At 40.2% G+C, this 18,744-nt stretch overlaps 1 protein-coding gene across 1 annotated transcript; it reads left to right on the plus strand.

The window, feature by feature from the left end:
• The first annotated feature begins 3,725 nt into the window (after positions 1 to 3,725).
• On the plus strand, positions 3,726 to 5,477 carry TKTL2 (transketolase like 2). Its single transcript, XM_006081834.2, has 2 exons — positions 3,726 to 3,823; positions 3,938 to 5,477. Exons 1-2 carry the CDS (start codon positions 3,741 to 3,743, stop codon positions 5,475 to 5,477), a joined length of 1,623 nt encoding a protein of 540 aa, XP_006081896.1. The 5' UTR covers positions 3,726 to 3,740.
• The last annotated feature ends 13,267 nt before the right edge of the window (positions 5,478 to 18,744 follow it).

Consider the following 18,744-nt stretch of genomic DNA (forward strand, 5'->3'; position numbering starts at 1 on the left):
ATATTGGATTTAAAACACACAACTATGTCCTGTTTGTAAGAGATATCTAAAATATAAGGAAACAAAATTTAAAAAATATGGGACAGGTATGCTAAGCAAATACTAATGAAAAGAATGATAGTATAGATATATCAATATTAAACAAAAAAGACAAAGTCAAGAAGTATGGTAGATAGAAAAGATTACTTCATAAAGATAAAACGTTTCTATTTTAAATATATGTGTGCTTAATAATATTGCTCCAGATATATAATGGAAAAGAACTGATAAATTTTCAAGAAAGAAAAACCAACTGCCTTGGTGGCAAATTACCGTTTTTAGTAATTAATAGGAAAAAATCTGGTAAAATGTTAAAAATGATTTTGAAAACAACCACAAAACAACTTGACCTAACAGGTCTATTTAGAATACTATTTCCAATGCTTGCAAAAATACATTACCCACCCCCAAACCTATTGTCTTACGCAAGAATCTTATCTTCACTTGCTACATACTCGGCCTACTAAACTAATTCAAAACATGGAAGGAAAAAAATGAACTCAGCATTTGTATATTTCTTTTACAAAGTTTTATTTTAACAAAACTCAACAGTTCAGATAAAATATAAGTAAACTTAAGTGTTCCCAATCTCTAAATATAACTCACCCTCACAAAGTGAATATGTGTATATATATTTTTTTCCACAAATCATTGTAGACCTCTGGAGCAATCATTATGTCTGTTGTTTCCTCTACTAAAACCAAGTAGAAATTGAACTTATCAATTCTGCAATTTATATTTTCTCTCCAAAGCTATTTTTATTAGAGATGCTGATAGGTTTTATTTCTATTTGAAGTACACACTACCATAAATACTTTTCCATACTATTAGAAAAAATTAGCAAATAAATTACACAAAGGTAAGATAAAACATTTATTTTTAATAGATTTTAAATCAAGGATCAAAACTGGCACCTTGAGGATATGTTTTGTGTTATTTTTTTTCCAACACAGTGTTCAGAAATTTTTAAATTTTAAATGCCTTTAAATGGGTTTATATTCTCTAGTTTGTCAAAGAATCCTTCTCATATAACATCTGACATAAACTCATGGTACATTTCTAGCCCAATAGGCACTTGAGTTTGCCAATCCCTACTTCATGTGGATAAACCAAAAAATAATAAATGAATAGTTTCTTCCTATTTACAGAAAACTTTTGACTGTCTTCCAAAATGATCTCTAAAATGAGTAATGGACATTTTTCCAAGACAACTAAATTCTTGGCATGTTGACTTAAAAATATTTGGCTCGCCTTTTGTCAGTGATAACCTCTTCTTAATAGGGAAAATAGAATGTGGTATCATGTCTTTGATTTATTTGGCTAAGTTGTGTTCACAGCCACATTATGTAATTTTACATTATCAGCATACTCTATACTTACATGGTTATTTTCAATTGTATACTTGTAAATATAAACTAAAAGATGAAAATGCTTAAAGGAAATATTATTAAAAATTAATACATAACTTTCCAGACTTTTAAAAAATATATCACTTTAAAATACTTTACATGTAATTTACAAAATATCATTTTCTTTATAGTATAAAAATCCAGTCTTATTGAATGACAACAGGGAATTCATATTCACTACCTAGGGTATTAAATCTCCAAGACCAGATTCTTTTCTTAACAAAACTGACCTTTTGTAATGTTAAAGACTTTCTATTTAATACTTTAGGAAATAGTTGTGCAATGCTTTAAATGAATGGAAGAATTTGGGAACTTGAAAAGAAATGTAAAGCAGATCCTATTTCTCTGATCTTTTTTCATATGAACACTATCTCACAGATCATTTTTAAATTATCATGTTTACTAATTGGATTTATTAGAACTCTTCTCGCCAAAATAATAGTGAGCTACCTTTGTTAATATTACTGCTTTCCAGTCAGTCCCTAGTTGTTTGCTGAATGTGTTTTTTTTCTCTAATTCCTATCTTTACTCCTAGTCCAACTCTACTTTGTTTTTCTTTTCTTCTCCTTTCTCCAAGAGTATAAGTGAACATTAATTTGCAAAGGGCACTGGGAGTGAGGAATACAAGATGACCTCTTAAGGACTTTTCCTTCCAACATTCCTTTGGCAAGTATTAAAATCTTGTTATTGTCATACTATTATGATTTATTTGAATATGCATCCTTGAAAATAACAAAACTAGTTTAAATGGCAAATGACATTTAAAATATTTTTTTCTGAGTTATAATGTAAGGGACATATAAAGAGTAGCAAAACCCCTAGTTAGTTGTTTACAACCTGATTGAACACTGAAATCCTCCGGGGAGCTTTTAATATTACTGCTGCCCAGACACATCACCCAGAAATTCTGATTTAATTGGTTCGGAGTGCATACCAGACATGAGATTTTTAAAAACTCCCCAGATAGCTCTAAAGTACAACCAGTGTTAGGAACCACTAGTCCATCCACAGGTGACTATTTTCAACTTTGACTACACATTAGAAACAATGCATGCATTTAAAAAATATAGCTTCCCAACTCTACTTCTAGAAATTCAAATTCAGTTTGTCTGGGGTGGAACCCAGTATTGTTTTTGTTTGTTTGGTTTTTATTTTTTTTAGTGTCGTGATTTTAATGTGAAGTCAACGTTAAGAATTATTACTCAAGAATCAAGATGTTTAACATCAAAGCATGGGAGATGATATCCTGTCATTGTGTTTCATGTTTTTGATGACAAGCTAGAACCCTTGCCTGCTAGAAGAACTCAATGGCATAAACTTAGTTTTATGAGTAAGGAAGTTAATTTTGTTTTAAGAATTATTTGTAGTAACAGTAATAGTATTTTAGGGTATACTGGGGGAAATTGCAGTATACCCTGCCACTGAGCAGTTTTGGATTTGATCTTGTAATTTTTGGCCAAATTTGTCATTGTAGTTTTATCTCTAAGTCGGAATCTTCGATTGCTCTAAGAAAGCCTATGTTGACATAGTATCTCCATAATTGGCTAGACTGAAAGCGACTTTAGATAATGTCTATCGATGCTCTGCTGTAAAGAGTGATGTTTCCAAAACAGAAGCAATGCATATAAAAGAACCACAACCTCAAGAATGGCTTCCTATAACATATGGATATAAGAATAACTCCCTTTTGAATGTATAACATGAGGAAAGGTATCAAACATTTAGCCACTGTTAATAATGCTGAACATGTAAGTAACAAAGCACATATTTAAAACCCATTCCATCGGGCCTGGAAGGAGATGGTCACGTGCAGAAAAAGCAGCGGAGTCACAGTCACGTGGTGGAAGAATTCCGAGGCAGGCGGTGCATCCCAGTGGTCAGTCTCGCGACAAAGTCTGGCGCGCGCATGCACGCACGCACGCACGCACGCACGCACGCAGGCACGCAGGCACGCATGCACACGAGCCCTGGCCAGGCAGTTGCTGACCTCCTGACCTCGAGGAGGCGGGGCAAGGACGTGGGCGTCACGTGACTTAACGTGACTGACTTAACGGCCGAGGGGCTGCCGCCAACGTCCATTCTGCAGGAACCATGGACAGTGCCGCCGCCGTCCGCTCTGCGGGAACCATGGACGGCGCCGCCATGGCCGCCGTGGCCGACGACCCCAAGCCCGACGCGGACACCGTGCAGGTGCTGCGGGACCTGGCCAACCGCCTGCGGATCCACTCCATCCGGGCCACGTGCGCCTCCAGCTCCGGCCACCCCACGTCGTGCTGCAGCGCCGCCGAGATCATGTCGGTGCTCTTCTTCCACACGATGCGGTACAAGCAGGCGGAGCCCGAACACCCGGACAACGACCGGTTCGTCCTCTCCAAGGGCCACGCCGCGCCCATCCTCTACGCCGCCTGGGCGGAGGTGGGCGACATCAGCGAGGCGGACCTGCTGAGCCTGCGCAAGATCCACAGTGACCTGGAGGGGCATCCCACGCCGCGGCTGGCCTTCGTGGACGTGGCGACCGGGTCGCTGGGGCAGGGGCTGGGGGCCGCGTGCGGCATGGCCTACACCGGCAAGTACTTCGACAAGGCCAGCTACCGCGTCTTCTGCCTCCTGGGCGACGGCGAGTCCTCCGAGGGCTCCATCTGGGAGGCGCTGGCCTTCGCCTCCCACTACAGCCTGGACAACCTGGTGGCCGTCTTCGACGTGAACCGCCTCGGGCAGAGCGGGCCCACGCCCCTGGAGCACTGCACCGACATGTACCAGAAGCGCTGCGAGGCCTTCGGCTGGACCACCTACCTGGTGGACGGCCACGACGTGGAGGCCCTGTGCCACGCCTTCTGGCAGGCGGCGCGGGTGAAGAACAAGCCCACGGCCATCGTCTCCAAGACCTTCAAGGGCCGGGGCATCCCGAACGTGGAGGACGCCGAGAACTGGCACGGGAAGCCGATGCCCAAGGAGAGAGCCGACGCCATCATCAAGCTGATTGAGAGCCAGATCCAGACCAACCGGAACCTGACGCCGAGGCCGCCCGTGGAGGACTCGCCCCGCATCAGCATCAAGAACATCAAGATGGCCTCGCTGCCCGCTTACAAAGTGGGGGACAAGGTGGCGACCGACAGGGCCTACGGCTCGGCTCTGGCCAAACTGGGCCATGCCAATAAAAGGGTCATTGTCCTGGACGGGGACGCGAAGAACGCCACCTTTTCCGAGATGTTCAAGAAGGAGCACCCCGAGCGTTTCATCGAGTGCTTCATGGCCGAGCAAAACATGGTGAGCGTGGCGCTGGGCTGTGCCACGCGCGACCGCACCGTCGCTTTTGTCAGCACCTTCGCGGCCTATTTGACCCGAGCGTTTGATCATATCCGGATGGGGGCCATCTCCCAAACCAACATCAACCTGGTTGGTTCCTACTGCGGGCTCTCCATTGGTGAGGACGGACCCTCCCAGATGGCCCTGGAGGACCTAGCCATGTTCCGGAGCATCCCCAACTGCACTGTGTTCTACCCAAGCGATGCCGTCTCGACAGAGCACGCTGTATGCCTGGCCGCCAATGCCAAAGGCATGTGCTTCATTCGGACTGGCCCACCAGAAATTGCAGTTATTTACACCCCAGAAGAACATTTTGAGATTGGACAGGCCAAGGTCATCCGCCACAGTGCCAATGACAAAGTCACAGTAATTGGAGCCGGGGTTACTCTGCATGAAGCCTTAGCAGCTGCTGACCGTCTTTCTGAACAAGATATTTCCATCCGTGTCATTGACCCATTTACCATTAAACCCCTGGATGCTGCCACCATCATCTCCAATGCAAAAGCTACAGGCGGTCGGGTTATCACAGTGGAAGATCACTACCGGGAAGGTGGCATTGGAGAAGCAGTATGTGCCGCTGTGTCTGGGGAGCCTGACATCCTTGTTCATCAGCTGGCAGTGTCAGGAGTCCCTCGAAGTGGGAAACCTTGCGAATTGCTGGATATGTTTGGAATCAGTGCCAGACATATCATAGCAGCAGTGAAACACACTTTAATGAATTAAGATAGCTGTGTTCTTTAAAAGTCAGTCTGTTGAGTTTGGTCTTAAAACAGTTAATCTTTATATTGCATTAATGCTAGATGTTATCAAACCATTGTTTATATTATTGCACATTTTTAAAAACATTTAACACCTTTCTTCATTCCCAATTAGAAATTCAAGTTAACTACCTTTTGGTTAAACTGTGACTATACACAAATGCTACTCTCATTTTTGAATAATTGAAGTAGGTTATAACTTCATAAGTAACAGAATAGCAAACAAAACAGCTATGCCTAATACAAAATTTTCTGAGAAGGTTATAAATAACTGTTGGGAATCAAAATAGAGTTAATAGTTTCTTAAATGTTTCTAATTTCCTTGTAAGAAAATGTGAATTTTAGATTTAAGTAGCCCAGGTTTTGAAGCAAATTTGAGCTTTCATTAATGCAATTCTACCTGCAGCTTTCCAGACATTGTTTGACTGCAGTTAGTTGCCTTGGGATTTCCTCAGAAGCTTGACTTCATCTCTCCTCCGTAGTTTAGAGGCATAGAGCAGCAGTGAAGGTTCTTATAATCATACTGCTTTCTTAAAGAGATGAAAGCATAACTAGTTCTAGTCTGCATACTACACAGTTAGGTGAGGTTTCAAAAATGTTTTTTTTTTCAGTGACCAAACCAGATTACTAACTACCTTATATTCATCTACTAAGATTACTAAAGTTAATGTAATAAAGAATTTTAAAACTTCAACTTTAGTTTGTGCCATGTATGTGTTATTTGATTTCTTCTTGGTAAGGAAGACACTTCTATCTAAACTAGAAGCAGGAAGAGGCATGTCTCTTAACAGTAATCCTGGAAAAAGGTTTGAGCTGCAGATAAGTCACCAGAGAACAACATGTGGACTGAAAAGCCATGTCAAGCAGACTTCTTACTTTTAGGTGTAAGTACATAAATTATATGGCTAGAATACAAGAAAAGAGTACTTACCAGTCAGGTAAAGTTAAAGATGGACCAAGGTTCAAAACTAAATTTAAAATTATTCTGTATCTTATATATTAGGTCATTAGTTTCTTATTTTATTGCCCTTGTTAAGTGCACCAGGCCTCTAGGATCCTCATAGGATCATTGTACAAATTTGGAAAATTCAAATAAGTAAAAAAAAGCTCTTCACTTATTTATACACACACGAAAAAAAATCTAACTGTATTTGCTAGCATACAATCTATAACTGTGAATCTTCCAATATAGTCATTCCAATCAAGTAATATCAAACAAATATTACATATACCCATGAGTGGGGTGCTATTGAATAATAAATCTCCATCCTTATTTTGCAAACATTAGAGATAGCACTGATTCAGACACTACATAAGATAGATAAAATACTAGCACAAAATTATAATTTGGGTATGCATACTGGGAAAGAGCTTCAGCTTTTATAGCTTACTAGAGGCTCACTGCACAAAAATCGTGCAAGGACTCCGCCCCCGCTGCCGCTGCAGCAGCCTCTGCCTCAGCCCCTGCCGCCGTGGCTTCATCCGGAAGGTCGTCCAGTCTAATGAGCATATTATGCATTTATTATAGACTAGAGGCCCAGTGCACAAATTTGTGCACGGGTGGGGTCTGGCCAGCCAGGCCCCGATCAGGGCAGATTGGGGCCAGTCTGTTGGGAGAAGGAGATGGTAGGAGGTTGGCCAGACCTGCACCTGATTGGGGTTGGGGGGCCGATTGGGGGCGGGTCTGGCTGTGGGGAGGGGCTGTGGGTGGTGGGCCGGCCAGCCCTGCCCCAAATGGGGTAGAGGGGGTCAGTTAGGGATCAATGGCTGGGGGAGGGGCCGTGAGAGGTTAGCCAGCCAGTCCCACCCCTGATTGGTGTGGGGAGGGGCCAAATCATGGGCAGAGCTGGCTGGAGAGGGGCCGCAGGCCTATCAGGATGGTGGGGGCTCATCGGGGGCTGGGGGGAGGGGCCACAGGCAGTTGGCTGACCAGCCCTGCCCCTGATTGGGGCCGGGGAACCGATCTGGGGTGGGGCCAGGTGGTGTGAGGGGCTGCAGGAGGTTGGCCGGCAGGCCTTGCCCCCTATTGGGGTAGGAGATGGCAATCGGGTGGGGCCAGCCAGAGAGAGGGGCTGTGGGAGATTGGTCGACCTGCCCTGCCCCCTGATTGGGGTGGGAGAGGCCTCGCCCCCTATTGGGGTAGGGGATGGCAATTAGGGGTGGGGTGGCTGGGGGGAAGGGCCGCAGGAGGATGATCAGCTGGCCCCACCCCCTGATTGGGCGGTTCGCTGGCCGCAGTGGGCATCATAGAGACCAGTCATTCTGGTCGTTACGGTGTTACGGTCACTGGCTTTTTATATATATAGAATAGAGGCCTGATGCACGAAATTCGTGCAAGAGTAGGCCTTCCTGAGCCCAGGGAGACAACCAAGATGGCAGCATAGGTAAACACCTGAACTTGCTGCCACGTAAAACCACATTAAAACTACCACTAAAAGACAAAACAAATATCATCCAGAACCACGGGAAGGCTGGCTGAGTAGAAATTCTACAACTAGAAGGAAAGAGAAAAGCGCATTGAGTCCGGTAGGAGGTGCAGAGGTGCGGAAGAGCGGAGGTATGGAGGCGCGCGAAAGGGGTCAACAGCTGGGTATGCTGTTGTCTTTTTCAATCGGGCAGGAGATACAAGCTCCCTGCTGCTCTGAACTCCAGTTCTGGGTGAGAATCTGGGGACTCAGACTCATACGGAGAGAAATTGGACTGTCTGGCATCGGGCTGGAATGTGAGGGCAGCTTTCTCTCAGCGGTCATTGTTCCTGCATGGGGCTGCGGGGCTCAGAGACCCGGGGAACTCTCCAGGGCAGGGCTGACTGGCAGTCATTGCTGTTTGCTCCACCCTGGTGATTCCCTGAGACCCTGCCCCACCCAATTTACAACCCCACCCAAGTTGTGAACAGAGGCTTTTGCATACAAATGGCCTGGCCTTTCTCCACCTAAAAACCTGTCAAACTGCAGCTGGGTCAGAGAACCCCAGAGCTTCCAAAAGAAGGCCTAAGGTTCGTCAGCAGCCTGCACTGCTTTACAGCTGCACCTCATCTGGGCACCTCCAAACCCAAAACAAAGAGGAGGAATCTGCAGATCTCTCTGTAGTTCCTGCTGGGAGGCCTCAGGCAGTGGCTGACTTTGCACCTCCTTGGAGATCCAAGAGCCAGTGTAACCAGTGGTCAGAATGAGACTGTCCAGATTACAACTCTTCACATCCATAAGAGACACACTCAGGGGCAGACTCAGTGAGCGCCAAAGCCCCACTGAAGCAAGTCCTGCCCCATAAGGGTGTCTCCAGCACAGAAGTTCTCCCACTGTAGACACAACTGGTCCTTACAGCCCATTGGCCTGGAGTTCAATTCCTCCCAGTGATACCAACAGCAATCAAGGCTTCACTACAACAAGACTGTGCACACAGCCCACAAAAGGGTGCACCAAGAGTGTCCACCTCAGGTAATTAGGAAGGCTGAGCCACTGGGCCCTATAGGACACCTAGCACACAAAGCCACTCTATCAACACAGGGAAGCAGCCAAAATGCGGAGACAAAGAAACAGGTCACAAATGAAAGAAATGGAGGAAAGCAAACTACTGGATATAGAGTTCAAAACCACGGTTATAAGGTTACTCAAGAATCTTCTAGAAACCTCCAAGAAATACTATAGTGAGACCCTCAAGGATATGAAAAAGGACCAATTAGAAATTAAGCATACACTGACTGAAATAAAGAATAATATACAGAGACCCAACAGCAGGCTAGAGGATCCCAAGAATCAAGTCAAAGATTTGAAATGCGAAGAAGCAAAAAGCACCCAACTGGAAAAGCAAAAGGAAAAAATAATACAAAAATATGAAGATAGTGTAAGGAGCCTCTGGGACAACTTCAAGCGTACCAACATCCGAATTATAGGGGTGCCAGAAGAAGAGAGAGAGCAAGATATTGAAAACCTATTTGAAGAAATAATGACAGAAAACTTCCCCTACCTGGTGAAAGAAATAGACTTACAAGTCCAAGAAGCACAGAGAACCACAAACAAAAGGAATCCAAAGAGGACCACACCAAGACATATCATAATTAAAATGCCAAGGGCAAAGACAAAGAGAAAATATTAAAAGCAGCAAGAAAAAAACAGTTAGTTACCTATAAGGGAGTGCCCATACATCTGTCAGCTGATTTCTCAACAGAAACTATGCAGGCCAGAAGGGAGTGGCAAGAAATGTTCAAAGTGATGAATAGCAAGAATGTACAACCAAGATTACTCTACCCAGCAAAGCTATCATTTAGAATGAAGATCAGATAAAGAGCTTCACAGATAAGAAAAAGCTAAAGGAGTTCATCACAGCCAAACCAGTATTATATGAAATGCTGAAGGGTATTCTTTAAGAAGAGTAAGAAGAAGAAAAAGGTAAAGATAAAAATTATGAACAACGAAGTGACAACAAATACATATCTATCAACAAGTGAATCCAAAAATCAAGTGAATAAAAAATCTGAAGAACAGAATAAACTGGTGAATAGAATAGAATCAGGGGCATAGAAAGGGAGTGGACTGACAATTCTTGGTGGGAAGGGTGTGTGGGGAGTGCAGGAAGAGATTGGACAAAAATCGTACACCTATGGACGAGGACAGTGGGGGGGGGTAAGGGTAGGAGGTGAGGGGGGAAACCAGGTAGAGGGGAGCTATGTGGGGAAAAAGAGGAACAACTGTAATAATCTGAACAATAAAGATTTATTAAAAAATAAAAATAAATAAAAATAACAAAAGACTAGGCCTTCCTTGCCCCAGCTGCCAGCACCTGGGACCCAGGCTTTCCTCGCAGCCCCAGCTTTGTCTGGCAGGACGTCTGTTCTAATTAGCATATTATGCTTTTATTATTATAGATAACATGTGTGTAGGGCTCAAATGATCCATTTGCAGACAAACATGCATAAAGACACCTTTAATAATGACAGTAGATCAGACGTGTGTGTTTTTATAATTAATGAAATCCTAGAGACAACCAAAAATATTTTTTGTAGGAAGATGGGGAAGCTGTTCAGAATCCTGTAAAGGTTCTGTTTCATGAGGCATCTATCAGTGGCTATCAGCCCAGAGAAAAGAAATAAGAAGTGGGAATTATGTCTACAATTTTTCAAGTAAGATGGAATCAATCCAATTTTGTTATAATATTATCTAACCTTCAATTCCTCAAGAGTTTCTTCTGATGAATAGAAGTGTTCACTTTAATGTAGTCCTAATTATCATTGTTTTCCCTTTTGTTAGCACTTTTTGTGTCATGTTTAAAAAATCTTTTGCCTTCACCAAGGCTATTGAAGTTATTCCCTCGTGTTTTCTTCTGCAAACTTGATATTTCTATCTTTCACAGACAGATCTACAATTCATCTGGAAATATGTGTGATGTGAGATTGGGGGAGTCAATACAATTTTTGACACAATTTTATACTATCCTTAAAATTTCCTTTCTTTCACCATAACAGAATGTTATCTTTCTCATATATCAGATGACTGTACATGCATGGAATTGTTTCTGTCCCATTGGCCTATTTCTTTATTTTTGTGCCCATGCTACAGTATCTTAATCATCACTGCTTTTTCATGAGTGCTAATAGTATTTTAAGTCTTCCATATCCTCCACTTTTTGTTTTCAAGATTGCTTTACCTATTCTTGGTCCTTTGAATTTCCATATAAATTTTAGAAATAGGCTGTCAATTTCAACAAATATTCAATTTGTTGCTAATTACATCTGGATTATATTCCCTTTTAACATTCCATTTAAAGAGATCACATTATTAAAAGGGCTTTATTAAGTTAAACTAAAGAGATATCATTAAAGTAATTTTAGAAAGTTAGGTTCACAGTCTTCAAACTGAGATAGATGTACTTTTGGCGTGTTTGGGCAGCCCTTGGGAGTAGGTCCTGAAGACTTTCCAAGTCATATGTAAGCATGGAATATTTTTAATGGAATCTATTTCCAGATCTTTAAATCCGTGTGTTTGTTACTAAAATTGATCTGCCTGAGAATACCCCTATGATTTTTTTTCCAGTATCCTCTTTCATAATTGCAGTTGCCCTTCTTTCCAGAACAAAGCCATACCTTTCACCCATCCTTACTGTCATCATTCATTGCTAGTTGTGAAATCTTTGGAGTGCAAAACAAAGGAACATTGTGGTAGTTATTTCAGTAAGAAACTGTCCTCCTTCTTACCAAGTTTTAATTGGTTACATTGTAAAACCAAAGCTGTACCTAGAGTGCCTTATCTGAGAATAGTGGTCATCAAATCAGGTGTGATAAGCCATTTCAAGGAACAAATACTGATATACTTGTGAGGCCAATGTCTACAAAATCCTCCCAGGAAAACTGGTTTGGTATAGGATATAAGGAAGTTACAGAACCTTAATAAATATAAAGCCTACAAGAAAAGAAGACTTCATTCCAGTTTTTATATACTATGCTGAAGTTTGGCAGTTTCATACGGTTTGACCTAATACTATAATATGCTGATGCAGATTATGAAAGTATTGCTTAAGGTATTATGAAAAATGACAGATTTTGAGTGTTAGGCAGCAAAAAATAAAATAAAATTGGGAAAAGAAAATGGGAATATTGAATGAGAAGAGTATATTCCATACAAACTGAAAACCTCTTAGGCTTGAAGTAGCGAGTAACATGGCATATTCTAGGAAGTATAATAATGCTGGTGGTCTTGATCTGGCATCTAGAAGGGTTCAGAAATCTAGAGAAGGGGCTGTGCGTAAATTAAATAAGAGTCCAGAGACGAAACATAATTTTGAAAGGCATCATAGGGAGTCAGAGAAGACTTAGCTAAAGGAACTAAGTTCTCTTTGTCTCAGGACCCCTCGCTTTTTATTAACAGGATTTGTCCTAAGGCAAGGTGGAGATATACACATCAAAGGGTAGGGTTTCATACAGAATCCATTGTCAGATTGGAATGGGGAATTGCCTACGGCTGTTCAGGTGTTTGGCCAACAGGGGGCAATAACATGTAGACTGAGATGCCCTTAGCTGTCTGTCAGCAAGCAATCATCCTTTTCAGGTTTGGGGAAATGCCCTTGCCACTCCAGATGATTCAGCCCTGCTGACATGCTGGAACTGGCTTCCGGCAGTATAAGAAGCCTGTTGTTGAGAGGTCTTAAGTTGCCATACTGGGTTTAAATTTCACTCCATCACTGACTTGCTGTAAGACCATAGGCTATCAACTTCTCTGTTCTTCAGTTACTTCATTCCTTGTAAAATGAAGATAACAATAGGACCAACATCATAAGGTTATTAGAAGATTAAATTAGTTAAATGTAGAAGGCTTTCAGACCAGTGTCTGGCAAAAAGTAAGCACTAGTCAACGTACGTTGTTATCGTTGAAAGATTAAAAGAGAAGAGCCCTCATCTTAACTTGCATTCCTGAAACAAACCTGTCCCTCCCCTTTTCTTGGCCCTCTGCTCAGAGGTGTCTGATTGCATCATCTCCTGACCTTACTCTCCACAACTTTGCTCCATCAAGTTTCTCTCTTTACACCACTTTCTGTCTCTCCTTAAGGATAGCAAAACTCTTCTTCCCTGAGGAAGCCTCATACTGAAGTCAGCTGGAGGTGAGCTGACACAATGTACCACAATTTTCAAATCTTAATGCTTGGCAGTTGGCAAAGGCCCACCCACAGTGCAGAATTGCAAGGCCCCTGGAGCCACTGGTGTGACTCATTCAGTAGTCACAACATTTTACCCACCATACTGCCTTCAGGTCCTGTTGGGATTTTTCAACATCAAAATTGGCCTCATATCATCACCACAGCTTCAAAAATTTAAACTTTCTACTAGTATTTTACTAGTATTTTAAAATTGCACAAGATAATGCATACTTATCTTAATGGGAAAAAATACAGTTTTATTAATAAAAATTCAATGACCTCACACTTCTCAACCCATCTCTTTTCTCATCCCCTTGTGGTAACCATTGTTAACAGCCTGATCTTTTCATTCTTAGCCCCTTCTCCATACTCAGACAAATGGCTTTTCCCTCGGATAGTCTTACTTAGATATATAACACATGTAAATTTTAAAATTTTTTTCTAACTAAAATGGAACCATTTTCTAAACATTACACTCAAACTTTCTTTTTATACTTACAGTATTCTATAAACATCTCTTCAGATTAGTGGATATAATTACAACTTACTACTTATACTTTTTATAAGTCCAAGGCATGGGCATAACATAATTTACCCAGCATTCTCCAATTAGTAAACATTTGGATATGTCCATGCTACAAAAACAGCCTTATATAAATGTATATATTTTTGTTATTTAACAGTGTGTTGTTTTCTTCTTTCCTGGAGGTGAGATAAAAATAATGGGGCTGCTGAGTCAAAGGGTATGTGTCTTTTTATATTAATGGTTATTGATAGATTACATTCCAAAAATGATTTTAGTAAGTTTCCCTCTGATTTTTCTTAAGCACTGTCAACAGGGGATATTTTTACTCTTTTAATTTTTACCGATTTAATGAGTTGAACATAGAATCTCACTAAGGTTTTATTTTGTGTTTCTCTTCCTACTAGGGACATTGAAGATAGTTTTACATGTTTGTTGATGTCTGTGAGACAACTCTGAGTTTTCTGTTTAAATTTTCGCTTTTTATTTTCTTCAATTATTTGTCTTATTATTATTAATCAATAAGAGCTCTTTGTATACTGGTAATACTAAATACTAAAGCAAATTTAAAAGACAAACAATAGAGTCAGAAAAAATTACAGTGAGTGCAATGGCAAAAGCACTAGCAGCACTGAGCACTTAGAAAACAATAAATATAGTTGAATATAATAAATGCAATCAAAGATGTCTCTTTTTTCCCCCATAGCTTCTGGATATGCTGTCTTATTTAAGAAGATCCATGTTTCGCCACATCTATTGCCAAATCTAAGGCTGTGCAAATATTCTCCGAGATTATTTCCAATAATTTGACGGTTTTATTTTTATACCTGTTCGGGCGCCAGATGTCGTAAATGTTTCCTTCCCACATCCCGCGTGGTTCAGGGTTCAGGATCTGGAAGAGGAGCCGCGCACAAATGAAAGAGAAGAGACAAGAGATAATTTGGGAATATTGGGGGCCAGGCGGGTAAGTCCAACTCAAGGGGAAGGACTTCCACTGGTGCTCAGGCCGCACCAGCCTTTTATTTGGTTTGGGATCCACCCACAGTATAGCCCTTAGGCAGGGAGGTTCCAGTGACACACAGACTATTCTTATCAATAAGGATTTACATGACTAAAGGTGGGGAGGTTGCTTCAGCTACCATTACATGGATTAACAGAGGTGGTGCACAGCTCTGACCTTTGCTAGGGCTTCAAAGGTCACCAGCCTTCCGGGTTCTCTGTCTACACCTCTCTGCTAGTGAAGACAATAGGCGGTTTCCCACATCACCAGACATTCATTAATTTAGATTTTTTAAAATATTGCTTAAAGTGGAAGTTGAGCTTTGTTTCTTTTAATGGAGCTGCAAAAATTATCACCACTTGATATTTTAAAGAGTTCTTGTATTCAGATTACATTTCCCCAGAGAGCTATCCATTAAAACTAAGCTGAAACCAGTAACAGAAATTTGAGAGCTGGGTTTTCTTTAATTCAGTATATCTTTATTTCTGTAGTTCCTAAATTTAGTGATCTCTTTTTACTTCACTCTGAGCCAAAATTTGTTTCAAAAAATTTTGGCTATTTTGACTTGTCTATAAGATCTGAAATGAGAAAGCCCAAATCCCACATATACTGTTTCGCTTGTGACAAGGTATTTATTTGACTCTAGTAATTCTTATTTTCCTCATCTTTGCTATGACCTTAATGAAATATATAACATGGGGATATTGTAAGAATTAAATATAATAATGCATGTCGAGAAAATAGCAAAGTATTTAATAATAATAAGCTTTTAAAACAAATACAGCTATTAAATTGAACTCTATTAAAATGTTTTCCTTATTATCTGACATAGACCTGGATGCCTGCTTTAGAACCCAAACAAAAGAAATTTCTGGCCCTGGCTGATGTACCTCAGTCGGTTCACGCAGCCGATTGACGTTTCTTTCTCTCTTTCCCTCTCCCTTCCTCTCTCTCTCTCTAAAAAAAAAATTATATATATATATATCAGATTATTACAAGGACAAGATATAATGAACTGAAGAGTATTGTTATTTTTAAATATTATAATTTTAGCTTAATTTGGTTTTTTCTTTTAAAATTTACTTCAAAGATAACACCAGTAATTCTACTTACTTATTATATGTTAGTTCTAAAAGTTGTGAATTTTGACTACGGTCATTGTGACTAGTTTGATATGCTGCATGTCCTACATTCTTCTAATTTTGAAAATGTGTTTAAGATAGATGGTTGGGACAATCATTACATGCTTTTAAATAAATATTTTCTTGATGATTATATCTACTTCAATTTCTTTTTTCAATTACAGTTGACATTCAGTATTATTTTATATTAGTTTCAGGAGTACAGCATAGTGTTTCGATCCCCCTGATAATTCAAGTACCCATCTGACACCATATTATTGACCATATTTCCTATTCTGTACTTTACCTCCCCATGACTATTTTGTAACTACCAATTTGTACTTCTTAATCTTTTCACCCTTTTCACCCAGTCTCCTCCTTTAAATTACTGAGTAATCTCTGTATCAGTTTGCCATCTACTGACATTCTCAGACTATTATAGAATTGGATTTTTCTAAACCTAGGAATTTCACTTGGTCACTGGGGAGAATAACGTGGTTTGAAAGTAATACCCACCACCATATTCCTATTCATTCTCCATCTCAATCACTTTAGATAATGGGTTTTCATTTCTTGGCATTGCTGGTTCCTTTGTAGTTTAATCAGGTGGGCACATTCACGTTAGCACTGATTATTTTTTCCCTAGAAGTAAAAGTCTCAATTTGAAATTGGTATAGCATAATGGTATGGCATAGTATAGTCTATCTTATATCATTTTAGAAGAAGCTTTTAAAAACTGTTTACTTATAAAGCAGAAAAAAATTAATACCACCCTCAAGTCTTGCATCAAAAAGAACATATTACACAGATGGATTATAACATATATTCTAGATTGATTTTGTTTACTGCCAAAGAAAAAATGGAATCTGATATACTTCAGTTTTAATCAAGATTTTTTTAAGTTCCAAATAAAAAATAGAATTCAAACTGAGGAAAAGGAGAATTTATTGCCTTTTCTAAGTCACAGCTCCAGGATTAGAAAAAGCTCATGGGGTTAGTGCCAAATGATCTGTCTTTCCATCTCTTGGCTCCATGTAATTCTGTGATAGCTTTCTTTTTCTTTCTGTCTTTTTTTTTCAAGAAAAAAAAGGATGATTTTATTATATAAAATGGTAACTTTATTTTCATAAAGGCTCTGCTAGTCAAAACACACACACACACACACACATACACACACACACACACACACACACACACACCATTGAAACACCAGGGCTGACTTCCCTGCCCCCCACACAGATATCTAACTGTGATATAGTAACATGTGTTGCTTTTCTTTGTTTACTGTATGAACTTGGCCCTTTGGTTGCAAATCAATTGGCTATATATTAGTGGGTCTATTTCTAGACTCTCTCTGTTCTGTGCACTTGAGCCAATGTCTATGTATGCCAGTCCTACACTAGAGCATTAGGGTTAGCCTTGAAATTGGGTAGAATAAGAGCTCTAAGTTTATTTTATTTTTGCAAGATTAGTTTACATATTTAAAACAAATTTTGATATCATATGTTTTAAAATTTCCAAATATTTTTTATTTTCCAGATATGTCCTGTTATATATATTTATATTTAATACCATATTAGTAAAAATATGCCATGTTTGGTTTTAATTCTTTATTTTTATTATCTTTATTGAGATATTGTGAATAACCCACCATATGATCTAACCACATGAATGTTGCACTTGAAAAGAATGCATTTTCTGTCGTTGGGTGTAGCATTCTATAAATGTCAATTAGTTCAAATTTGTTGATAGTGCTATTCATATCTTCAATAACTTCACTGTCACAGCAGGCCACTACCAGTTAATGCCACTATACAGAATAATTTGTAAACTAGATCTAATTCTTTCCTCTCCAATAAAAACCGACCATAGCAACTTCTCATGAAGGCTTAGATGAGGAAAGAGCAGAACCAGCAAAAGTGTGAACATTCTGTTTATGTATCTTCCTTGGGCTTTCAGGAGACACTCCAAATAAGTATCCTACTTAGAATGCTACTATGTACAAGCATCATTTTAAAATATATATCTTTATTGATCAGAGAGGAAGGGAGAGGCAGAGAGAGAGAGATAGAAACATCAATGATGAGAGAGAATCATTGATCAGCTGCCTCCTGCACACTCCACACTGGGGACTGAGACTGCAACTGGGGCATGTGCTCTGACTGGGAATCAAACAGTGACCTCCTAGTTCATAAGTCAAGGCTCAACCACTGAGCCATGCCAGCCAGGCTACAAGCTTAGCTTTCGATGAGTATGATGAGTATGTTAATTCTTCATGTCTCCCAATGTCCAATGACCAGATGTTCAAGCCAAGAATTGTGTCTTCAGAGGAGACTTACGTTCCAAAAGTGGCTTGAATTTGTTCAGAATTCTAAGACATTGTTATGATTTTCCTATCAAAGTGAGCCACAATATTCTTCGAGCATATTTATGGAGCACTTAATCATCATCACATCTCTTGGATCATGGAGGCAAAAAATGACAGAGCTGATTAAACGTTAGCCTGTATCATCGGGGAAGTCTTTTCTAGGTTCCACTAAAAGCTGAAAAGTCTTTAGATCATCCAGTAAATATGATGTATGTTGTTTCCAAATACTAAGCATTGTGGTCTTTTAGTAAAGATTACAAGGTTGCAGAAATGTGTACTTCATTTGATAGGTGAAGTTGTAATGTGTTAAAGACCACTGTACCCCCTCTCCCCTGAAACTTCAATGAGGTGACAGATCCCTGTATTTTCTAGAGATTCATCTTTCATCCTCTGTATCTCACAGTTAGAATATCGCAGTTAGAATATTTACATTTTTTCCTGTTCAGGTCCAATTAGCATGGTGTCTTCGGTATCATAAGAGGTCCTGTGTGATGGTGAGATGATCCAATTCCTGCTTATTAAATGACAGCAAAGTGTCAGGGTTCACATAGTTCTGACATCAAATGCTAAATGTCCTGCTGTTTCTTCCAGGTT

The sequence above is a fragment of the Myotis lucifugus genome, unplaced genomic scaffold (genome assembly GCF_000147115.1).
Source record: "Myotis lucifugus unplaced genomic scaffold, Myoluc2.0 scaffold_1, whole genome shotgun sequence".
NCBI lineage: Eukaryota > Metazoa > Chordata > Mammalia > Chiroptera > Vespertilionidae > Myotis > Myotis lucifugus.

What these genes read in the sequence shown, in the direction of transcription:
- TKTL2 (XM_006081834.2), top strand. Translation starts at nt 3,741, where the DNA reads ATGTCGGTGCTCTTCTTCCACACGATGCGGTACAAGCAGGCGGAGCCC. An exon ending in GACCGGTTCGTCCTCTCCAA is followed by an intron (nt 3,824 to 3,937) that starts GGGCCACGCCGC and finishes GCATCCCACGCC; the next exon opens with GCGGCTGGCCTTCGTGGACG.